At 41.5% G+C, this 20,757-nt stretch overlaps 1 protein-coding gene across 1 annotated transcript in view; it reads left to right on the forward strand.

Annotated features, from left to right (window-relative positions):
• The window catches only part of MAK (male germ cell associated kinase), a 49,543-nt gene continuing 28,786 nt past the window's right edge, over positions 1 to 20,757 (forward strand). Inside the window, exons 1-6 of the mRNA XM_069563079.1 lie at positions 1 to 59; positions 6,957 to 7,289; positions 12,016 to 12,070; positions 13,358 to 13,479; positions 15,417 to 15,496; positions 19,443 to 19,575. Of these exons, the coding sequence (XP_069419180.1) occupies positions 7,189 to 7,289; positions 12,016 to 12,070; positions 13,358 to 13,479; positions 15,417 to 15,496; positions 19,443 to 19,575 (491 nt within the window). The 5' untranslated portion in view covers positions 1 to 59; positions 6,957 to 7,188. The remainder of the gene's footprint in view (positions 60 to 6,956; positions 7,290 to 12,015; positions 12,071 to 13,357; positions 13,480 to 15,416; positions 15,497 to 19,442; positions 19,576 to 20,757) is intronic.

The raw sequence follows: 20,757 nt of genomic DNA on the forward strand, positions 1-20,757 counted from the left end.
GCCGTTTCCTAGGAGATGGAACACACAGGACTCCCGAGCTTCACAAGGGAGCGAACGAGGTAAGCGGCCGGCGCGGGCAGGTAATCCCGAGCGGGCAGAGGGGCGGCCACCGTCCGTCCGACCCGGGCCTGTCCTGCGAGGCGGCCCGGCATGTCCCCTGGGCGCCCTGTCCTACCGGGGCAGACCTCTGCTGAGAGAAGGGGCCTGGACACTGGTAGGGGTCGGGGACTAGGGGGAGGAGGACTCGGGGAGGGGCGGGGCTGGCCGGCGGGGAAGATATACCCGCTCCCAGCGCGGTGGGTTTGCTCCGAAGCGCCCCTGGCCACTTTCCTGCGTCCCTAGACGACGGGGTTCAGTCCTGGGTTGGAGGATGACAGTGGTCATCCTTCAGTCTCGGAGACCCTCACCGCCACCTCTATCCTAGAGTCTCCCATCGTACCCCCTCACCCCGGACCTCACCCTCTCCCTTTAGTGCCTGGGCTGGAGTGGGACACTACTTTGAGGAGTGAGGTGGCGGGATCGGGTCTCGAGAAGGCAGCGGAATTGAGTTCAGAACTGTTACAAAAATGAAAAAGGAGGAAAGAGAAACTGGGTCCAAATTCAGTGCATCCCAAACGGCTCCCAGGTAAAAGCGGAATCCCGGCGCAGGGTGGACCAGCGGGCCCCCCGAGTCCTCCTCGCCGAGCCCACAGCTGCGGTCGGCGGGACACGCGGGTCTCCCGGGACCACCCGTACCAGCAGGCCGGAGGGACTGCGCCCACGGAGTCTTAAGGGCCTGGTTTGCTGGGGGTGGGGGTAGGGGGGGTGGAGGGGGAAGGAAAAATATCAGAAATCAGAGCGTCAGGGAACGGAAACTGCTTCCTGACTTGCAAATAAGACGGGCACTTAGTTTAAGGACAGGGTTGGAGTCGCGGGAGGGGAGGCAATAACACTGGCTTTTTATAAGGTGTTCGTAATCTCAACTCTAAACGGAAAGAAATGTATGTAATTGTGTTTAATCTTTAAATGATCAGGCAGTTGTTCTAATTGTAACGGACTTCTCATAGAGTCAAAGGTATCGGAGTTATTTTAATCAGAAAAACAATCCCTAGAGTCGAGGTAGTAATAATAGAGGCAAAAGTTACTTTGCAGCCTTTCGGCCGGTCTTTACCGTCCCCACCCCCCCAACCTCCATCTCCGCTGAGTGACCGGAAAAGGAGAGACCCTTCGCTCCGCCCAAGGAGGCCACCTTCTGCCTGGGCAAGGCAGAAGCTGGCTTTGGGCAAAGTGTTTGATCTATTTGTTGGGGAGGGGTTTTATTTATTTATTTGAGGGCGGGTGGTTTTGCTTCGTTTTAAAACAGTTTGTGAATATTAGCACAGAGCACCATGCTTTCATTTTTAAAACACAAAATCTTTGTTTTCCCATTGCAAAAGCTCCCCTTTTAATTTCTGTAAACATATGACTTGGTTGGTTTGAAAACTTTTTTCTGTTTTGCTTTTTAAACAACTTAATGATTTTTATGGCATTACTTTAAAAACAAACAAATGTTAATTCCAACCTTAGAGTAATAGCATTACAGCAGATTGTGCCAAAGCAAGATGAAGACGTGGAGAGGTTATCTGCTCAGTGATTGGGCAGACACCGATTTTTACCCTTCATTTGCCCTCTCTCTTAATCGTCTTTAATCCCTTCTAAATCCCTTATTAGCTGGCAGAAGCTGTTGAGAATAAAGCTCAAGTTTACAATAATTGTGCACTTAGCTAAAAATAAGACATCTAGAATGGGAGAGAAATGGTGAGAGTATTTATCTAATGTAAGTCTGTAATTGAGCCTCTCGATAAATGTTTCTTTTCCCCTTAAACCAGAATATAAGGTGTGTATAACTCATAAGAAAGTACTGTAGCTTGATTGTAGAAAATTCCAAGTTCCTAACAATTCTGTTCAATTAATTGAGGATCATAGTTAAATTACATTTACTTGTGTTATGCCTTGTTGCATCCATGTTGAAATATATACATGGAAATATTCATGTGCAAAAGAAATCTTTTTAATACACCCCTATTTTGCAGAATTAGCTTCCAGGGTCCACAGAGAAGACCTGATGTTGGGAAAGGTTGAGGACAGGAGGAGAAGAGGGCAACAGAAGATGAGATGGTTGGATAGCATCACCAACTCAAAGGACATGAATCTGAGCAAACTCCGGGAGATAGTGAAGGACAGGGAAGCCTGGTGTGCTGCAGTCCATGGGGTTGCAAAGAGTCGGACACGACTTAGCGACGGAACAACACAAAAACAGAGAAGAATATACGTAGTTTGCAGAGAAATATCATTGACTGAACTGGGGACCTATAGGCAGTCTGTCTTTTAAATTACATATACTGCTTTTTGACTAGTAAATCAGTTTAGGACCTTCCTATGCTACACTGATAAGAACAGTTGTTTACGGGCTATCAGTGAGTAGATGCTGTGCTATGCTAAGTCCCTTCAGTCATGTCTGACTCTTTGCCACCCGATGGACTGTAGCCCGCCAGGCTCTCTGGCCATGGGATTCTCCAGGCGAGAATACTGAAGTGGGTTGCTATGCCCTCCTCCAGAGGATCTTCCCTACCCAGGGATCGAACCTGCATCTCTTGAGTCTCCTACGTTGGCAGGCATGTTCTCTCCCATTAGCGCCACCTGGAAAGCCCCTCAGTGAGTAGGTACATGGGAATAATTTAAAAAACCCTTTATACATCTATGCCTGTCTACATTGGGCCATTATCCTTGTTTTCAGGGGGATAAGGAGATAGCTGGAATTGTCAGCTTCTCACCCTGGACAGCTGTTTATTTTGTAATTAAAATGACTCAAAAGAGACCTTTCTGATGCTTTGTTTGGGAGCATAGTATGTAAACTTGCGTAAACTCCAATTGCCTTGGAACTACACATCAGACTTTTAAAAATCCGTGTCATACCCAGAATCTTCACCCCCTCAAACAAAAGAAGCCAAGAAATGGCTGTGTACCTCTTGTATTTTTCCCTGAATATGAGTATCCTATGCTATAGCACTTGAAACAAACTGTGTTTCCAGTGTTTTTTCTTTTTTGGAAGACTTGGAGTGAGGCTTCTATTACAGCCACTCCAAAACAAAAACAAGAACAAAAAACTGGGCTTCCAAGCTAGAGCAGGAAGGCATCCGTGGTCTGTTGTGCTGTAATAGTATTGGTGGTGTTATGGTTGATGCTCTTTACAAGGTAAGAGAAAGAGGCAGTTCATTCTGCTTTTGCAGGTGGTTGAGCCACTGCAAGGTGAAATTTCCACGTTCCTGGCACCCCTTACCTCTGAAATTCTCTCCCAACCTGGGCAGCTCCCTCTTCACTCCTTTCTCTTTTGTCCTTTTCTAGAGGTGCCTATCGGAGAAGGCAATGGCACCCCACTCCAGTACTCTTGCCTGGAAAATCCCATGGATGGAGGAGCCTGGTGGGCTGCAGTCCATGAGGTCTCTAAGAGTCAGACTTCACTTTCACTTTTCACTTTAATGCATTGGAGAAGGAAATGGCAACCCACTCCAGTGTTCTTGCCTGGAGAATCCCAGGGACGGGGGACCCTGGTGGGGGCCCTTCTATGGGGTTGCTCAGAGTCTGACACAACTGAAGCAACTTAGCAGCAGCAGCAGCAGCAGAGGTGCCTATAATCACCGTCTACCTCTTAGGCCCTCAATGTTTGTCCTCACTTAGGTGTTGCCCTGAAAATAATCTGTGCATATGCACCAGATTTGCAAAGAAAAGATGCTGCTATTTATCCCATTAAAATTTAACTCAGTAACTTGGGGGTGGGGTAAAAATCATAACTTTCCAGTTAGACTCCCTTCTCCCCAACTCACTCACTGTCCCTTCACTGTTTCTGGCCTAATTTTTCAGTGTCCTTCCAGGTTATTGGCATGAGCCAGATCTAGCCCCATGGTGTAGTCGGGGTAGGGAGACCTCTGTGTACTTTTCAGGTTGTTTATAGCATCTTGCCGTGTTAGGATGAGGATTTAGGAATCTTTAGGGGGTGGTGGGGGTGGGGTGGGCAGCCTTCATTGTGGGGTGGATTCTACACGGTTTGGGAGTGAAGAGGGGTGGTTCTTTTTAGTTGCATCAGTGATTGTAATAGCTAGCAAGGATGGGTTGTTTAGAAGCTGGGGATGCACTGAAACACCAAATAGCTTCAGGCTAATGCAACTATTAGACTAACCATCATTGATTCTCTTGATTGATCCTAGGTCACTTAATCCCTCTGCGTTTTTATTGTACACTGTTACTGCTATGATGAACACTGTGGCCTTTTGGACAAATATATTCTCTATATTGTTACTTAACCAGAAAGAATTGGTAACCTCTGAAGAGCACATTTCCTTAAAAGACCTTAAATAGTGAAGCTAGAAAAGAAAGTCAAGCAAACATTAAGTGAATTCCCTGGTGGTTCAGTGGCTAGGACTTGGCACTTTCGCTGCCAAGGCCCTGGGTTCCCTCCCTGGTCAGGGAACTAAGATCCTGCAAGCCGTGTGGTGCAGCCAAAAAAAAAAAAGAATGTCAAGCAGTTTAACATCTGATAATAAACTGAAAAATACTGATTTAATAAAATTCTAAATGATCAGAAGGAATACGGTTTGTAGCCCATGTTTTGTTTAATCAGAGCACCAAACAAACCCCTTCTGCATCTTAGAATACAGCCTTGTGGCAGGATGATAATAAAAATTTTAAAGCAGCATAAGAATGATAAACAGGCATTACCAAACAAACCCCCAAAGAGCTTTCAAAATTATCTTTCCTTACCTAGATAATGGAAAAATTAAGGAAACCAAATACATATTTTAGTCAGGAACTGTGCAGGGGGATGTTGCCTTTCTCTGTATTAATGCCCTTATGTTTAGAACCTGTGTCTATGTATGATGTAAAGATCACTTGCAAAAGAACTTCATTTTCAGGCAAATGGGGAAGCATTTGCTGGCATTTGTTGAAACCATTTACTAAGACATAACTGAGCCAGATGAAGGAACCACTAAACAGAAATGGAATTTACTACTGAGATCTCTTTGTCAAGATCCTGGCCACAGAGTTAGTGTGGCCTAAACTACTCACGCGCCTTTGAAGGGGTTGCTATCTGTAGCGAAGTAAAATAAATGACAAATGAAAGCACACTCGCTGTTATTTAAAAGCCCCACGGGTTCTTCCAGAGCTTCCTGTGGACAAATGTGTCCCGTGCAAAGGGAACTGCCTCGTTTAGTGCAATTCTCTGCTGTGCTTCCGCAGAAAGGCCTATTTTTGGAAGCCTTGGGTACTTTGACAATTACAATATATTCTTGTTGCTCCTACAGTTCTGCATCTAATAGGGAAGGAATTTCTGTGATTTTATTTTGTGGAAGTAGTGCTACAGTGAAAGAAAAATAAGCGTCGATTGAAGCATCAGATTATAAAAGGCATTTTAATTTTATTTTTCCGGCCGAACCACATGACTTGTTGGATCTTAGTTCCCCAACCGTGGATGGAACTCGGACTCTCAACAGCAAAAGCACAGTGAATAACCACTGGACCTCCAGGGAATTCCCTATAAAAGGCATTTTAAAACAAACTATGTCTTTTCATAGTGCCAAATGTTGTTACCTTCTGCGGCTAAGAATATAGCCTTGTAGCAGGAGGATAGATTTTTGAAAGCAACGTAAGAATGATAAACAGGTGTGAAATGAGAAATTGTTCCTTGAAAGCTGAATTGAGACAGAAGAGCGGGAGGAAATTATTGCACAGTTGTAATGAAGGAGGTACTATGGCTTTATGTGCTTTGGTTTGTTTTATTTTTTTAATTATAATAAAATCAGAACCTATCGAAACCTGTACCCTTCTAATATATACACATCCACAACCCCTTTTCTGTAGTTTTGAAATCCACAAAGCTCTGAAAGATGAATTTTCAGAAATTAATTTGTGCAAATTCATTTGCAATAAAATATGACCCGAATGATGTGAGGCCACTTATGGTCTTCATTTCTTTTACTTAGTGAACTTCTCTTACATTCTCCTGCAGGCACATTAAGATGCTCTTTGGGAGATGTTATGTACCCTCCTACTTTTCTGTGGTTGGTGGTTTAGTCGCTAAGTCAAGTTTGACTCTTTCGACCCCATGGACTGTAGCCTGCCAGGCTCCTCGGTGCATGGAATTTCCCAGGCAAGAATACTGGAGTGGGTTGCCATTTCCTTCTCCAGGGGATCTTCCTGACCCAGGGATGGAACCTGGGTCTCCTGTGTTTCTTTACCCCTGTGCCAGCAGGGAAACCCTCTATTTCTTTTCTAACATATGCAAATACCTGGATTCCAAACAGATCTGGCCCAGGAATTTCACATAAGGGATTGTGGTCCAAATTAAACACGATGCAAAAATTGATTCTAAGAATGGATATAGTGGAGAATCTGATTTTCCTCAGTCTGATGTGGACTCCCATAGATTCTATTGCTGCTGTGTCCTTCAGTTGTGTCTGACTCTTTTCGACCCTATGAACTGTAGCCCACCAGGCTCCTCCGTCTATGGGGATTCTCCAGGCAAGAATACTAGAGCAGGTTGCCATGCCCTCCTCCAGGGGATCTTCCCAACCTAGGGATTGAACCCAGGTCTCCCGCATTGCAGTGGATTCTTTACCAGCTGAGCCACCCGGGAAGCCCATAGATTCTATTATAGTCAGTTAAAAAAAAAAAAAAGGAACCACAAACATCATTGAGTCAGTGTTTATTGGGTTCAGTTTCATTACATGGTACCATGTATTAATAAATTAAGCATTCTGCAGTGATTTTCATCAGTCTATCAAATGTGAACGTCATTCCAAATGGCACAAGTGATTTACTGGCATGTGCTTAACAATTAGTGTTTATCTTACAGTTTTCCTAGGTTACCAGTAAATTTTTGGAAGCGATTCTTTAATGAATATTCCTTTTATTCTTGTTTTTTTTTTTTTTTTTTTTTACAGGGTGTTCTTAAGAATGGAAGCACCATTTCCTTGCCAGATTCCTTACTGCTGTATCTTATGAACCTACAGAATCTTGGGGAAGAACCTGTATTTAATGATGACAAAACCTGTCACCAGTGTAGTAACAACGGTCTAAGGGCAGAAACAAATAAAAATAAAAGACGCGTTTATATTTATATACAACAAAGACATCATTTCCTGTGGACAGCCTGCACTGCATCGTTCTTCCGAGATGAACCGGTACACGACCATGAGACAGCTGGGGGACGGCACGTACGGGAGCGTGCTCATGGGCAAGAGCAATGAGTCCGGGGAGCTGGTGGCCATCAAAAGGTACCGCGGGCGACCCTGCCACGTTCACCCGTCTTTCTGTTCCTCTCCTTTGCTTGCTTGAGAACGCATACAAGCACAGAGAGAAGTCTGGTCCAGACCTCACGCTTGTCAGGCCATCGTGGAATGCCATTCTGGAGACAGCACTGCAAAAAAGGAGTTCTGCTGGTCCCCACATATATGAGTTTAATTTTCTGGTTTGTCCAGCAAAAAATATTAGGCTCTGCTTTTTGGAAAAATTTTCTTTTATTTTTAATTGGAGGGTAATTGCTTTACAAGGTTGTGTTGGTTTCTGCCATACATCAGCATGACAGCCATAAGTATGTATGTGGTCCCTCCGTCTTGCGCCTCCCTCCTTCCCCTGATGCCATCCCACCCTCTAGGTTGTCCCAGGGCACCAGGTTGAGCTCCCTGTGTTACACAGCAGCTTCCCATTAGTTATCTATTTAGGGCTCTGCTTCTTATGCATGATAAATCTGAACTGATACTGAAGATAATGCTTAGCATTCTCTTTTAGCACTTAAAGTGGAGTACAGAGTAGAGCTTATGATTTCTTTAAAACAACAGGCCTCAAAATCAGATGGTATTCATAATATCAAATTGAGTTCTGAATGGCATATGGTATTTCCCTGAGCTTACTGATGAAAGAGAGGAATTATTAACTTAATTATTTCTTTAATCTACTGTATTTGTTATCTATCATATGTTAAAAAAACATTACCCCAAAGCTTAGTGATTTAAGACAAACAAACATTTGTTAACTCATGGTTTCTGTGGGTCAGGAATTTAGGAGCAGCTCAGCTGTGGTTCCGGCTCCAGGTCTCTCTGCGATGATGGTAGAGGTCAGCTTAGATCACAGTCGTCTGCAGGCTGGACCGGGGCCTGAGTACGCACTTGCAAGCTGGTTTACCATGTCAGTTTGCTGGGGCTGCCCTCAGCAAGTACCCCAGACGGGGTGGTTTAAGCAACGTATTTATTTCCCCATAGTCTGGAGGTTGGAAGTGTGACAGCGAGCTGTTGGCAGGGTTGGTTTCCCCTGAGGCCCCTCTCTCAGCTTGCAGACAGTTCTCTGCTCCCCATGTGTTCACCTGGTCTTCCGTCTGTGTATATCTGAGTCCTAATCTCCTCCTCCTATAAGGACACCAGTAATATCGGATTAGGAACCACCCCAAAGGCCTCAGTTAACCTTAATTACCTCTGTAAGGTCTGTCTCCAAATGCAGTCATTCTCCGAGGTACCGGGAGGTTAGGACTTCAAGATATGGATTTGGGGGTACACAGCGTGGCTCAGACTGGACTTCTGTATGTGCCAGTTTAAGCAAAGGCTGGTTGGCTTAAATGGTAAGGATTTCTTGAGACAGTTGGGAGGTCTAAAGTCAAAGGGTCAGCAGGGTTGGTTCCTGCTGAGGGCTGGGAGGAAGGGATCTCTCCTAGGCCTTTTTCCTTGGCTTATCGATGGCATTTTCTATGTCCCTCCCACATCAGCTTCCTTTGATGCATATTTCTTTTTTGTATATAAAGACAGTTTCTCTCTATATGGGGTTCTACAGATCGTCACTTGAGTGTTCTCATGACATGGTAGCTGGCTTCCAGTCTTGGAAACTGATTACCGCTTCAACCAAAGGATGATCATCCAAAATTTAAGTGCTTTATCAAATGTTTATCAAATGTTAAAAACTTTACGATATCATGATCTAAAATACTATATGCATAAGGAAATCCTTTTATAAAGTATTGTCAAATAGCCATTAGTATCAAGTAAGTAAATGTATAATGAATGGGCTTCCCAGGTGGTACTAGTGGTAAAGGAACCTCCTGCCAGTGCAGGAGACTTAAGAGATGTGGGTTGATCCCTGGGTTGGGAAGATTCCCCTGGATGAGGGCACTGTGACCTACTCCAGTATTCTTGCCTGGAGAACCCCATGGACAGAAGAGCCTCATGGGCTATAGTCCATGGAGTCGCAAAGGGTTGGATACGACTAAAGTGACTTAGCATGCTTACATAACTGAAACGAAAAACGGGAATAAAAATAAATTTCCCTAACCTGAAAGGTGAAATATTACAGGTACATCCCGTAAATTTGATTTTAAGACCAGTATGCCTGTTGTATCCCCTACTGATCAAGATTGTACTGGAGACCCTAACTGGTGCAATAAGAGAAAAAAGTAATAAACGGAGTGTAGTTCCATGGATGGAGGAGCGTAGTAGGCTGCAGTCCATGGGATCACTGAGAGTTGGACACGACTGAGTGACTTTACTTTCACTTTTCACTTTCATGCATTGGAGAAGGAAATAGCAACCCACTCCAGTGTTCTTGCCTGGAGAATCCCAGATATGGCGGAGCCTGGTGGGCTGCCGCCTATGGGGTCGCACAGAGTCCGACACGACTAAAGCGACTTAGCAGCAGCAGCAGCAAGTATTAGCCAAAATGAGATGAAATCATTCTTAGTTATAGGTTAAGCGATTATGTAAATTCACACAAATACTTCATTATACACAAATAAATCTATGTGTAAAAATATTTAAAAGGACTGAAAAGATTTACGATAAAATCCATGAATGCTTGGCTTCTTAGGGAGAGAGGGATAAGAAAATGAGAATGAGGATTGGGTCTCATGGTATCATCTTAGAAGACTTCCCACAAAAAATGAGATCTCGAGAATGAGAAAAAGCTATCAAGAGGAGAGGGAAGCATAGCCAAGCTTTAAGAATAGCATGTATGAAGGCCTAGAAGCAGGAGAGATTTTGGGAAATTTTACTGTAACTCACTGGTAAGAAACCTTGTAGTATCTGCTGCCATTTCAGGGGAAAAAAGCGGAAAAAAAAAAAAAAGCTATAAATCGTCTTTCTAGGGGCTGGTGATAAGACCCTCTCACCTCATTAAATTAACAAATATTTATTAAGTTCCGTGTCCTTTAAAGACCTGAGAGGCAGTTCCATTCCAGAGGGTCTCCTGTTTGTGGGACGGTTGCTCAGGAGCCCCACCTGTGGATTTCAAAACCCATCAAGCCACCATTTAGTGAATGAATATCTATTGAGACTTAAACTGTGTCTCAAAAACTGATTAGGCAGGTGGTGGTGTCTTCAGAGAGCTTGCTGCTGTACTTGAGGAGAGGGGACAAGGTCTAAACGTAATAATTTAACTATACGCTATATAAGAAGGTGATCAGTGCTATGGGAGAAAAAGCCGAACAGGAAAGGTGAGCTCAGAACCCTGAAAGCCAGCTTCTGGCGTTCAAGGAATAAGGATTAGCCTGAGCTGAAAGTTCTCTCCATTCTTGCAACCGGCCAAGCTCTTTCTAGCTGTCTTTCTCTGGCTGGCAGCTTCTGTCTTGCAAGTCTCATCTGAAACACTGCCTCATCACAAAGGCCTGAGGCCTGGCCAGTTTATCTCATGATCCTCTAAGCTGATCTTTATGTCTATTTTGTGTTAACAAAAGTCGATTTCCTGTGAGATGCGAAGCAGCGGTAACCATCCCCAATTTCATCATCCGGGCTCGTAGCAGGTGTTGGATGAATAGACAAATGGAAGAGAAGCTGGCAGGGAGTCTAAAAAGAATTCTAACAAATTGGTTTAACGTCTTACAATTAAACTAATTTCTTTAAATTGGTCTAAGAAATTGGGATAATTGTTTTGTGAAGAAACTTCCATATTTGTTGCATGTAGATACCTGCATCACTTTAAGGTAGTATTGATAAGAAGTATAACTGTTGAGGAGAAAGTAGCATGTTAGTAAATGCGCATTGCCGCTAGTACAGATTTTTCAGAATAAATGTTTCCGTTTGTACTAAATTTTGAAAAAGAACTTGAATATGTTAACCAGCCTCTAAAGGTGGGATTAAAAATTCTATAATTATTTTTTAAGAATTCTAGAGATTATATGTACAGTTTTGGATGGATCTGATCACTTGATGAAAATACTTTTATACTATATTTGAATTGGTTTGTATTTTATTTCAAATTGAGCACTGTGCTGGACTTTCTTCATTTCAGCAAGACATTTATGGCTATAGTACTGAAAAATATCTTTTGGTAAGTCAGTAAGCCCTCAGTTTTTAGCACCTGAGTATGTATAAGTGAAATTCTGATTCACTAAGAGTATTTTAGGAATAATAGCAGTGATGCCCTTCTTATCTCATTGTAGCCAACCACGGATACTGGTGGGGCTTCTCTGGTTGGCTCAGATGGTAAAGGGTCTGCCTGCAATGCGGGAGACCCAGGTTCAATCCCTGGGTTGGGAAGATCCCCTGGAGAAGGAAATGGCAACCCGCTCCAATATCCTTGCCTGGAAAATCCCATGGATGGAGGAGCCTGGTAGGCTACAGTTCATGGGGTCGCAACGAGTTGGACACAGCTGAGCGGCTTCACTTTTCACTTTCACAGATACTGGTAAAAATAGGAACATCTAGTATTTACTGAGTCCTGACCTAAGCCTTTTACAATAAGCTTCTCTTATGCAGCGGTTTCTACTCCATAGCTAAGGAGTTTGCGGCACAGAGGGTCATTAGGTAATTTGTCCAAGAAGTGACACAGTCATGAGCCTGCACCAAGTGGCCTTGAGATGCACAGAATGGAGATGATCTGCTTTTAAGGAGGAGGGAAGACAGGTAAAGAGGAGGGAAGAGCTTGCCTGAGGCAAACTAATAATAGGGTGAGAAAGCCAGCTGTGTAATCTGTGTCTTCACACCCTCGGTCCCCAGGCACTAAACTTTTCTTTTTTAATTTCAGAATGAAGAGAAAGTTCTATTCTTGGGATGAATGTATGAACTTGAGAGAAGTTAAGGTAAAACCCCAGAGATGAAAAGAACCGGAGAAGACCTCAGTTCTACCTCACACGTCTCTCATTTCCGAGGATGGTAGCTAAGGAGACTGTTTCGTTCTCTGTGGGAAGCAGACCAAAGATAATTCTATTCCTTATGTTTTTCTTTATCTTCCTAAACTAATTTCTCATCAGAATGTCAGTGGAGAACAGAAAATAGCTGTACCTTCACATTTGAAAGTACACTCACTTTTTTAGTGCCAGTGATCTCCATTTTTTTTTTTTCTAAACTTTTTATTTTGTAGTAGGGTATAGCCAATTAACAAACAATGTGATGGTTGTGATGGTTTCAGGTGGACAGCAAAGGGACTCAGCCATATAAATACATGTATATGTATGTATATTCTCCCCCAAACCTCCCCTCCCATCCAGGCTGCCAAATAACATTGAGCAGAGTTCCCTGTGCCATACAGGAGATCCTTGCTGGTTATCCATTTTAAATATACTGTGAAAGTACACTCTCACTTTTAAAAGAGCATTTTAATTCGTACTATCAAAGGAAATACAATTTTTTAAATTACCACATACCATTTCTTTCTATTTTATGTGTACAATGTGGATACATTTTCGGAGACTTTTGCATGGAATTGCACATGGTTAAGTCAGAAGGAAGGTTAAACCTATTTAATAACCAAGAAAAAAAAAATGTTGACAGACTGAAATGCTTGATAGCTATTGCTGACCTGGTTTATTTCTGCACTTATATTCATTCCTTAAACAATCACTGCTTACTTTAAGATTTTGCTTCTTTATTTTGGGCTGTGCTGCGTCTTTGTTGCTGTTCGGGCTTGCTCTGGCTGCAGCGAGCGAGGACTCCTCACTAGTTGCGGGTGCAGGGACTTCTCATTGCAGTGGCTCCTCTCGTTGGAGAGCACGGGCTCCAGGGTGCTCGGGCTTCGCTAGTTGCAGCCCCTGGGCTCCAGAGTGCAGGCTTCGTAGTCATGCTGCACAGGCTTAGCTGCTCCTTGGCACGTGGGCTCTTCCCAGACCAGGGATCGAACCTACGTCTCCTAGTTTCCAGACAGATTCTTTACCCCTGAGCCAGCAGGGAAGCCCTTTCTGCTTACTCTAAATAGGTGTTCTAAGATGTTTTTAAGATGTGTAAAGTGTTATAGGTATTAAAACATAATTCAGTACTCAATGTAGAAGAAATGAAAAATTACGTAATTATCATACCTAGCATTGATGAGCTTTTGCCAGATTTGGTACCTTTGCCTTAAGAATTTCTCATATTTACTTGCTCTGTTGCAGTCTCTGAAGAAACTTAATCATGCCAATGTGATCAAACTGAAAGAAGTTATCAGAGAAAATGACCATCTTTATTTTATATTTGAATATATGAAAGAAAATCTCTATCAATTAATGAAAGACAGGTATGTTTATGAAAATTAAGTTCTCCCTTACTGTCTCCTCCATCAGTCCCTTAGGAGCCCTTCAATATATCACACTTTGCAATATATAGGTCCAAGGGGTAGCTTTAAATTAGCTGTTATCTTCATGAAAGAATTATGTCTAATTGGAGAAGAACCATCATTTTTCTGTTGTAATCTCTTAGAAGTCAAGATAAATATTTCATATAAATATTTCATATAAACACTCTATCTACAGTTTTTGAAACAAAGTCTATAGTTTAATAAAGCTGGCCTTGGGCAAAACTGAGAAAAGCATCTACCTTGCTCTCCCACGCATCTTGTGAAGATTCATTAAGGAATGAAGGAAAGAACAAAGTTGCTTTTAAGAAAGGACCTAATAAACTGGTTCATGAGAATGCTTAAGTGAATGACAACAACGTGTTACCAACACCAGGAAAATTCCCCTTTTAAACATACGGACAGAATCTGTAAACAAGGGCAGTTTTCAGTCATGTGCCATGAGCATGGAAAGAATAATGTTTTCGTGGTAGCTATTGATCACATGTGGAGATTAATGTCCATTTTGCCTGTCTTTAAAGGCAGAGGCGTTCAGCAAAAGATCCTAAAATATGAGATGAATTTCCCAGTGGATTGATGCTGATTTCTCTCTGTTTCTCACACACACACACACACACACACACACACTTTCTCTCTCAAGTTCTAAGGATGAAGATTGAATTTTTCTTTAATCCTATTTTTCCTTCTTTCAAAAATACTGAATATATGTTATGTTCCAGGCTGATAGCATTATGACAGTAATAGCAGTTAAAAGTAAAGAAAACCTCTACCTCTCAAATCAGTGTTTATTTTTCCCAAGTTCCTCCTAGCCCCTGTATGCAGGCATGCTTGCTTTTTATGTAGTTGTAATTTTAGTGGTGATACATTTCTTATTTGATTTATCCACTTACAGGTTTTCTTTTAATGCTGATACATAATATCCATAGTGACCACAGTTAGTATATTCTGTTAAACGACTATATAAAGCTTCACTTATCTCTGAACTATTTAAAATAAGTAACTATCAATGGGAGAAAACGTTGGTAATTATAATTATATTATAATTATTATAATACTGATGTAATTATTTTGTAGCCATTAGAAGTGATAACTATGAAAATTATAAAAGTGCTTACAAGTAGATAAAAAACAGAAACCAAAATTATATTTATGTAACAATGACATATAAGAATTATACATGTGAATTATGACTGGATTAGAATACTGAAAAATCAATATAGTTTCTTCATCAGGTGGTGTGATTATGGGTAATCTTTTTGGCTTTGAATAATAATTTATGCTCTTTTAAATATATAAGATGATAAATAGATATGTTGAGATATAATTTTGAAGAAAAAATTAAGTATATATAAATATAACAAATATTATATATTCATCTGATTTTTAAAAAATATATAAACCTGTTGGTGGAAGTAATTAACACAATTGCAAATGAACACTAAAAAAGAGTCAGCTTTGGAATTTCATGATTCAATTCTGGATTTCTAAATTAAATGGAAATAAAAGTGATATTGTTTAGAATATTATTTCAAAGTATAAAAGTACAACTTATTTCCAAGTCTCCTATAAATGTGTTATCGTACTTTCATAATTTAAAAAAATAAGAAAGAAGTAAAAAGTATAAATGAAACTACTAACGATTGTACATGGTAAAAGGGCTATTTGAGGTTAAGTGCCATTTTTACACTGTTTTTGGTAGCTTAACTTCCTGAAATATTGTTTTGGAGGATTAATTTACAAGCCTTTCTTATTCAAGTAACCTGTTTTCCATTTCAACTGAAGACCACACAAAACATTGGCTCTGAGTCTGTACCTTTAGTATATATGATGCTTTTTACAAACTGAATTACATTACTGTTTATTTGTTCATTTCTTCACAGAAACAAGTTGTTCCCTGAGTCTGTCATCAGAAATATTATGTATCAGATATTGCAGGGGCTGGCATTTATCCATAAACATGGTAGGTTTTATATCCCTCCATCTTTAGATTATTGTCAGTTATGGATAGGAATTATATGTAAGCTATTATTAAATAAATAATATTATGTTAGATAACTACAACTTTGGAGTATGTGCCTACTAAATGACATATTTTAAAACTTCAGAATTTCTACAATTCTAAATAAAATATAATTTCTATAATCTATAATTATCTTCCTCTATCGGAGAAGGCAATGGCAATCCACTCCAGTACTCTTGCCTGGAAAATCCCATGGATGGAGGAGCCTGGTAGACTGCAGTCCATGGGGTTGCTAAGAGTCGGACACGACTGAGCGACTTCACTTTCACTTTTCACTTTCATGTTTGGGGAAGGAAATGGCAATCCACTCCAGTGTTCTTGCCTGGAGAATCCTAGGGACGGGGGAGCCTGGTGAGCTGCCGTCTATAGGGTTGCAGAGTCGGACATGACTGAAGCGACTTAGCAGCAGCAGCAGCATTGTCCTCTATATCAGAATTTTTTAGCAGTTTGATCACCAGCGTTTAGTCTCAGTCATCATAAACCCACCCTGCTTCCTTATTCCACCTAATTTTACCATGGAAATGAAAAAAATATAAGGTTCCTCTTTTGGAAAAGGCTGATATGCTTTGATCTATCATGACCAATTACTAACATCTAACTAGTTTAAAGCCACCCAAGCTATAGAATTTTCTAGTTTTTCTTAGTATTCACAAATAGTTATTTCTATTCTTGAAGAAATTAAATCAAGTGCTTGTTCTTATTTTTATGAATTTCTTATTTATGTTAATCTTAACTGATATTGTTATTTGCATCTCTATGTACCAAAATAATTTCACCTGAAAAGTTAATATGATTATTATGAAAAATTTTAATGAATGTTTAGAATCACTGGCTGTTTCGATATTAAATTAGAAAAGTTTATGCTACCATTGCTGCATTTTGAGCATAGGCATTCAAAACTCACTATCATTAGTCTCCTTTCATGTTCATCTGATGGTTTCTTTTCTCTTTTAACTGCTACAGGAAATAAATAGAATTTTCTAAAAATGCCACGCAGAATTCCATATAAACTTTGTAAGAACATTCTTGAATCCCCAGTCTTGTATAAGCTATTAAGGTCTTTCAAAATCTAAAACCCATGATAATTTACTACAATTGATTGGTAAAAGTCAGTCATTTGTTAATTAAAATTAAGGATATATACTATTTTAATTGTTCATAATGGATTCCTTATCTTTAACCCATTTTAAAGCTCTGGTCAGCACAATAACTCTTGATTTTTGCATGTGTTAATTTATGCTAATGGACACAAGTGTGGTGTGAAAAATCAAAAGCCTCATGAATTCTTTTGATTTTTTTGTAAAGAGCTTTGTATTTTACTGTTATTTTTTAGGTTAGTAATAAAACTGGTTTAGATTTCTTGGATAGATGGGCATACCAGACCTCCTGACCTGCCTCTTGAGAAACCTGTAATGCAGGTCAGGAAGCAACAGTTAGAACTGGACATGGAATGGCAGACTGGTTCCAAATAGGAAAAGGAGTACGTCAAGGCTGCATATTGTCACCCTGCTTATTTAACTTATATGCAGAGTACATCATGAGAAATACTGGGCTGGAAGAAGCACAAGCTGGAATCAAGATTGCCGGGAGAAATGTCAATCACCTCAGATATGCAGGTGACATCATCCTTATGGCAGAAAGTGAAGAAGAACTAAAGAGCCTCTTGATGAAAGTGAAAGAGGAGAGTGAAAGTTGGCTCAAAGCTCAACTTTCAGAAAACTAAGATCATGGCATCTGGTCCCATCACTTCATGGCAAATAGATGGGGAAACATTGGAAACAGTGGCTGACTTTATTTTGGGGGGCTCCAAAATCACTGCAGATGGTGATTGCAGCCATGAAATTAAAAGACGCTTACTCCTTAGCAGGAGAGTTATGACCAACCTAGATAGCATATTCAAAAGCAGAGATATTACTTTGCCAACAAAGGTCCATCTAGTCAAGGCTATGGTTTATCTAGTGGTCATGTATGGATGTGAGAGTTGGACTATAAAGAAAGCTGAGCACTGAAGAATTGGTGCTTTTGAACTGTGGTGTTGGAGAAGACTCTTGAGAGTCCCTTGGACTGCAAGGAGATACAACCAGTCCATCCTAAAGGAGATCAGTCCTGGGTGTTCATTGGAAGGACTGATGTCGAAGCTGAAACTCCAATACTTTGGCCACCTGATTCGAAGAGCTGACTCATTTGAAAAGACCCTGATGCTGGGAAAGATTGAGAGCAGAAGAAGGGGTCAACAGAGAATGAGATGGCTGGATGGCATCACCAATGCGATGGACATGAGTTTGAGCAAGCTCTGGGAGTTGGTGATGGACAGGGAGGCCTTGGTGTGCTGAGGTTCATGGGGTCACAAAGAGTCGGACACGACTGAGCGACTGAACTGAATTGAACTGAACCAGCAACTTCAGAGCATAAGGGATTAAAAGAGGAAACTAGTTTAGTATTTAAAAATTGTTTCTAAAAGTAAAGGGTAATCTAGAGATGGCTTTTAAAGTGTCTACATAGTGATTTGGGAAAGCAGACTCAAGAACAATAGACATTTTTACAAAAGCTAATTTATTCTTGTCGTATTTAAACGTCTCAGATGTAATCCTTTGAGAAAACAGACACTTTTAAAATAGTAGCTGTCAAAAAATTGAACTAATACCTTAGTTAAAATAGGATGAAGTTACCAATATATTTATACTATATAAGGTGGGGAAAACCTCACCTCTGGTTTAATTCTCTAAGATTTTATAGATTAATGTCACATGCTCCCTCTCCTGTCTTCATCGTGAAAGTACGACATGTTTCTCTTGGAAGTGAATGAAATGGATCTCAGTAGCTATTTGGAGTAAGGGGTACCGGGGCGCCGAGTCCATCTGTCAACATCACAACAGCCCACAACGGCTCTGAAGGGATTAGAACAGTTCAGGCTTAGAAAAGTCTTCCGAGCTCAAACCCTCTTGGAGTGATGACGATCACCTCCAGCCGATGAGCAGGCCGTTCTTAATTCTCCACCTGGAAGGGTCATTAGGATACAGGCCATCTGTGTACAGCCAGTGTGCTCTACATACATACTCCTTAGATGTTTGCAAGGAGAGCTTTTTGCCTCATTTTCACGGGGTGCCATGTAGCTTCGGGAACCATCTATTTTATACGTTAGTTCGGTAAATAAGCATGTTCCCATTGCGCTTAATGCACTTCTCAAATAAGTGATTATACTCAAGGAATCGCGGTTAAACTGCCAGCAGCAGGAAGACCAGCTGCATTGGCGAGAACTGATGCGCAACCCTCCTTGAGCTTCACGTGGCCGCCTCTCTCCAGGCTGAACCTCTTCGGCTGTTACACACTCATGATTACAGGGCCTCCATAGGGCTGCTTTGCAGATTCACAGAGATCATTGTAATGTGGCAGTACCTAACCCAGTGCCTGAACACATCAGATCCACAAACAGAAATACTAATGGAGGGACTTCCCTGATGGTCCTGTGGCTAAGACTGTGCTCCCAATTCAGGGGGCCTGAGTTCAATCCCTGGTCAGGGAACTAGATCCCACATGCCACAACTAAAGAGTCCACGTGCCACAGTGAAGATCAGAGATCCTGTATGTTACAACTAAGACCCAGTGCAGCCAAATAAATAAATAAATATTAAAAGAAAAAGAAAAGGAAAGGAAATACATGTGCATGTTTATTTTTACCCATCATATATACTGTATGAATTTCCTTGCCAAATTATTCTGAAAGCACGGTCCCCACCTCCCATCGTTTTATAGACAATAAATAAGGTTTATTTCCCCCTCTAAGTTCACATTCCTAATTCGAACAGAGGTTCAGCTTCATCTTGTTGATAAATCAAATATGTCCAGATAACGATGATTTATTGTTTTTCCTCTCTGTATTACCAAGGTTTTTTCCATAGGGACATGAAACCGGAAAACTTGCTTTGTATGGGCCCAGAACTTGTGAAAATTGCTGACTTTGGACTTGCGAGAGAACTAAGGTCACAGCCCCCGTATACGGACTATGTATCCACCAGATGGTGAGTAGTTTATGCAACTGTCCAGAGACGTGTGTCCCTGGTGAAGTTTTCCTACAGTAGATTATTTTGTGTCTTTCTGGAGGTTCCATATCAAGTACTTAAAATATAGAATTGATTTTTTTTTATATTCTTTGGAGAGAGAGGAGGATTGGCTCATGACTCTTCTGATTAATAAAAGAGAAGGAAAAAGGATTTCACATATCCATTCACTCATTCAACAAATATTTGCTGAATACCTGCTGCTGGATACTATTTTAGGCACTGGAAACACAGAAGTGAGGGCTTCTCAGGTGGCTCAGTGGTAAAAAATCCACCTGCCAATGCAGGAGGCGCAGGTTCCATCCCTGGGTCGGGAAGATCCCCTGGAGAAGGAAATGGCAACCCACTCCAGTATTCTTGCCTGGAGAATCCCATGGACAGAGAAGCTGGGCGGGCAACAGTCCATGGGGTCGCAAAGAGTCAGACACGACTTAGTGAGTAAACAGCAACACAGAAGAGAACTAAAGAGAGAAGAATCTCTGCGTCACGCTACTTACATGACAGCCGACACATGAACAAATTAAACACATCATGAGTTACCGACAGAGAGACATACACAGGTCCATCAGAAGACATCAGAGGTCCTTCACGTCTGGTAATCCGAGATGTGATGCCTAGACTGCTTTATGGCAACAAGAATGAGAGGCCTAGAAACTATATAAGCAGTATGATGAATCTCACGGATACAGTGCTGGGAGCAAGAGCCAAACGGAAGAAGAGCACTTATGGGATTCCATTTAATGTACAAAAATAGGTCTACTCTATGCTGTTAAAGGTCAGGATAGCGGCTACACAGTGGGGTGAGGGGAGGCAGAAGTGACTGGAAGAGTGAAGGAGAGGGACCGTCTGTTGCGCTGACAACATGCTGTCCCTTGATCTGGGTGCCAGGTCTGTTCTAATTGTGAAAATTCAGCAAGCTGTATTCCTGGGACATGTGCTTTTTTCTGTATGTATCAGTTCAGTTCAGTCGCTCAGTCGTGTCTGACTCTTTGCGACCCCATGGACTGCAGCACACCAGGCTTCCCTGTCCATCGCCAATTCCCAGAGCTTGCTCAAACTCATGTCCATCGCGTTGGTGATGCCATCCAACCATCTCATCCTCTGTCGTCCCCTTCTCCTCCTGCCCTCAGCCTTTCCCAGCAT

This window comes from Ovis canadensis, chromosome 20, assembly GCF_042477335.2.
Source record: "Ovis canadensis isolate MfBH-ARS-UI-01 breed Bighorn chromosome 20, ARS-UI_OviCan_v2, whole genome shotgun sequence".
NCBI classification, from domain to species: domain Eukaryota; kingdom Metazoa; phylum Chordata; class Mammalia; order Artiodactyla; family Bovidae; genus Ovis; species Ovis canadensis.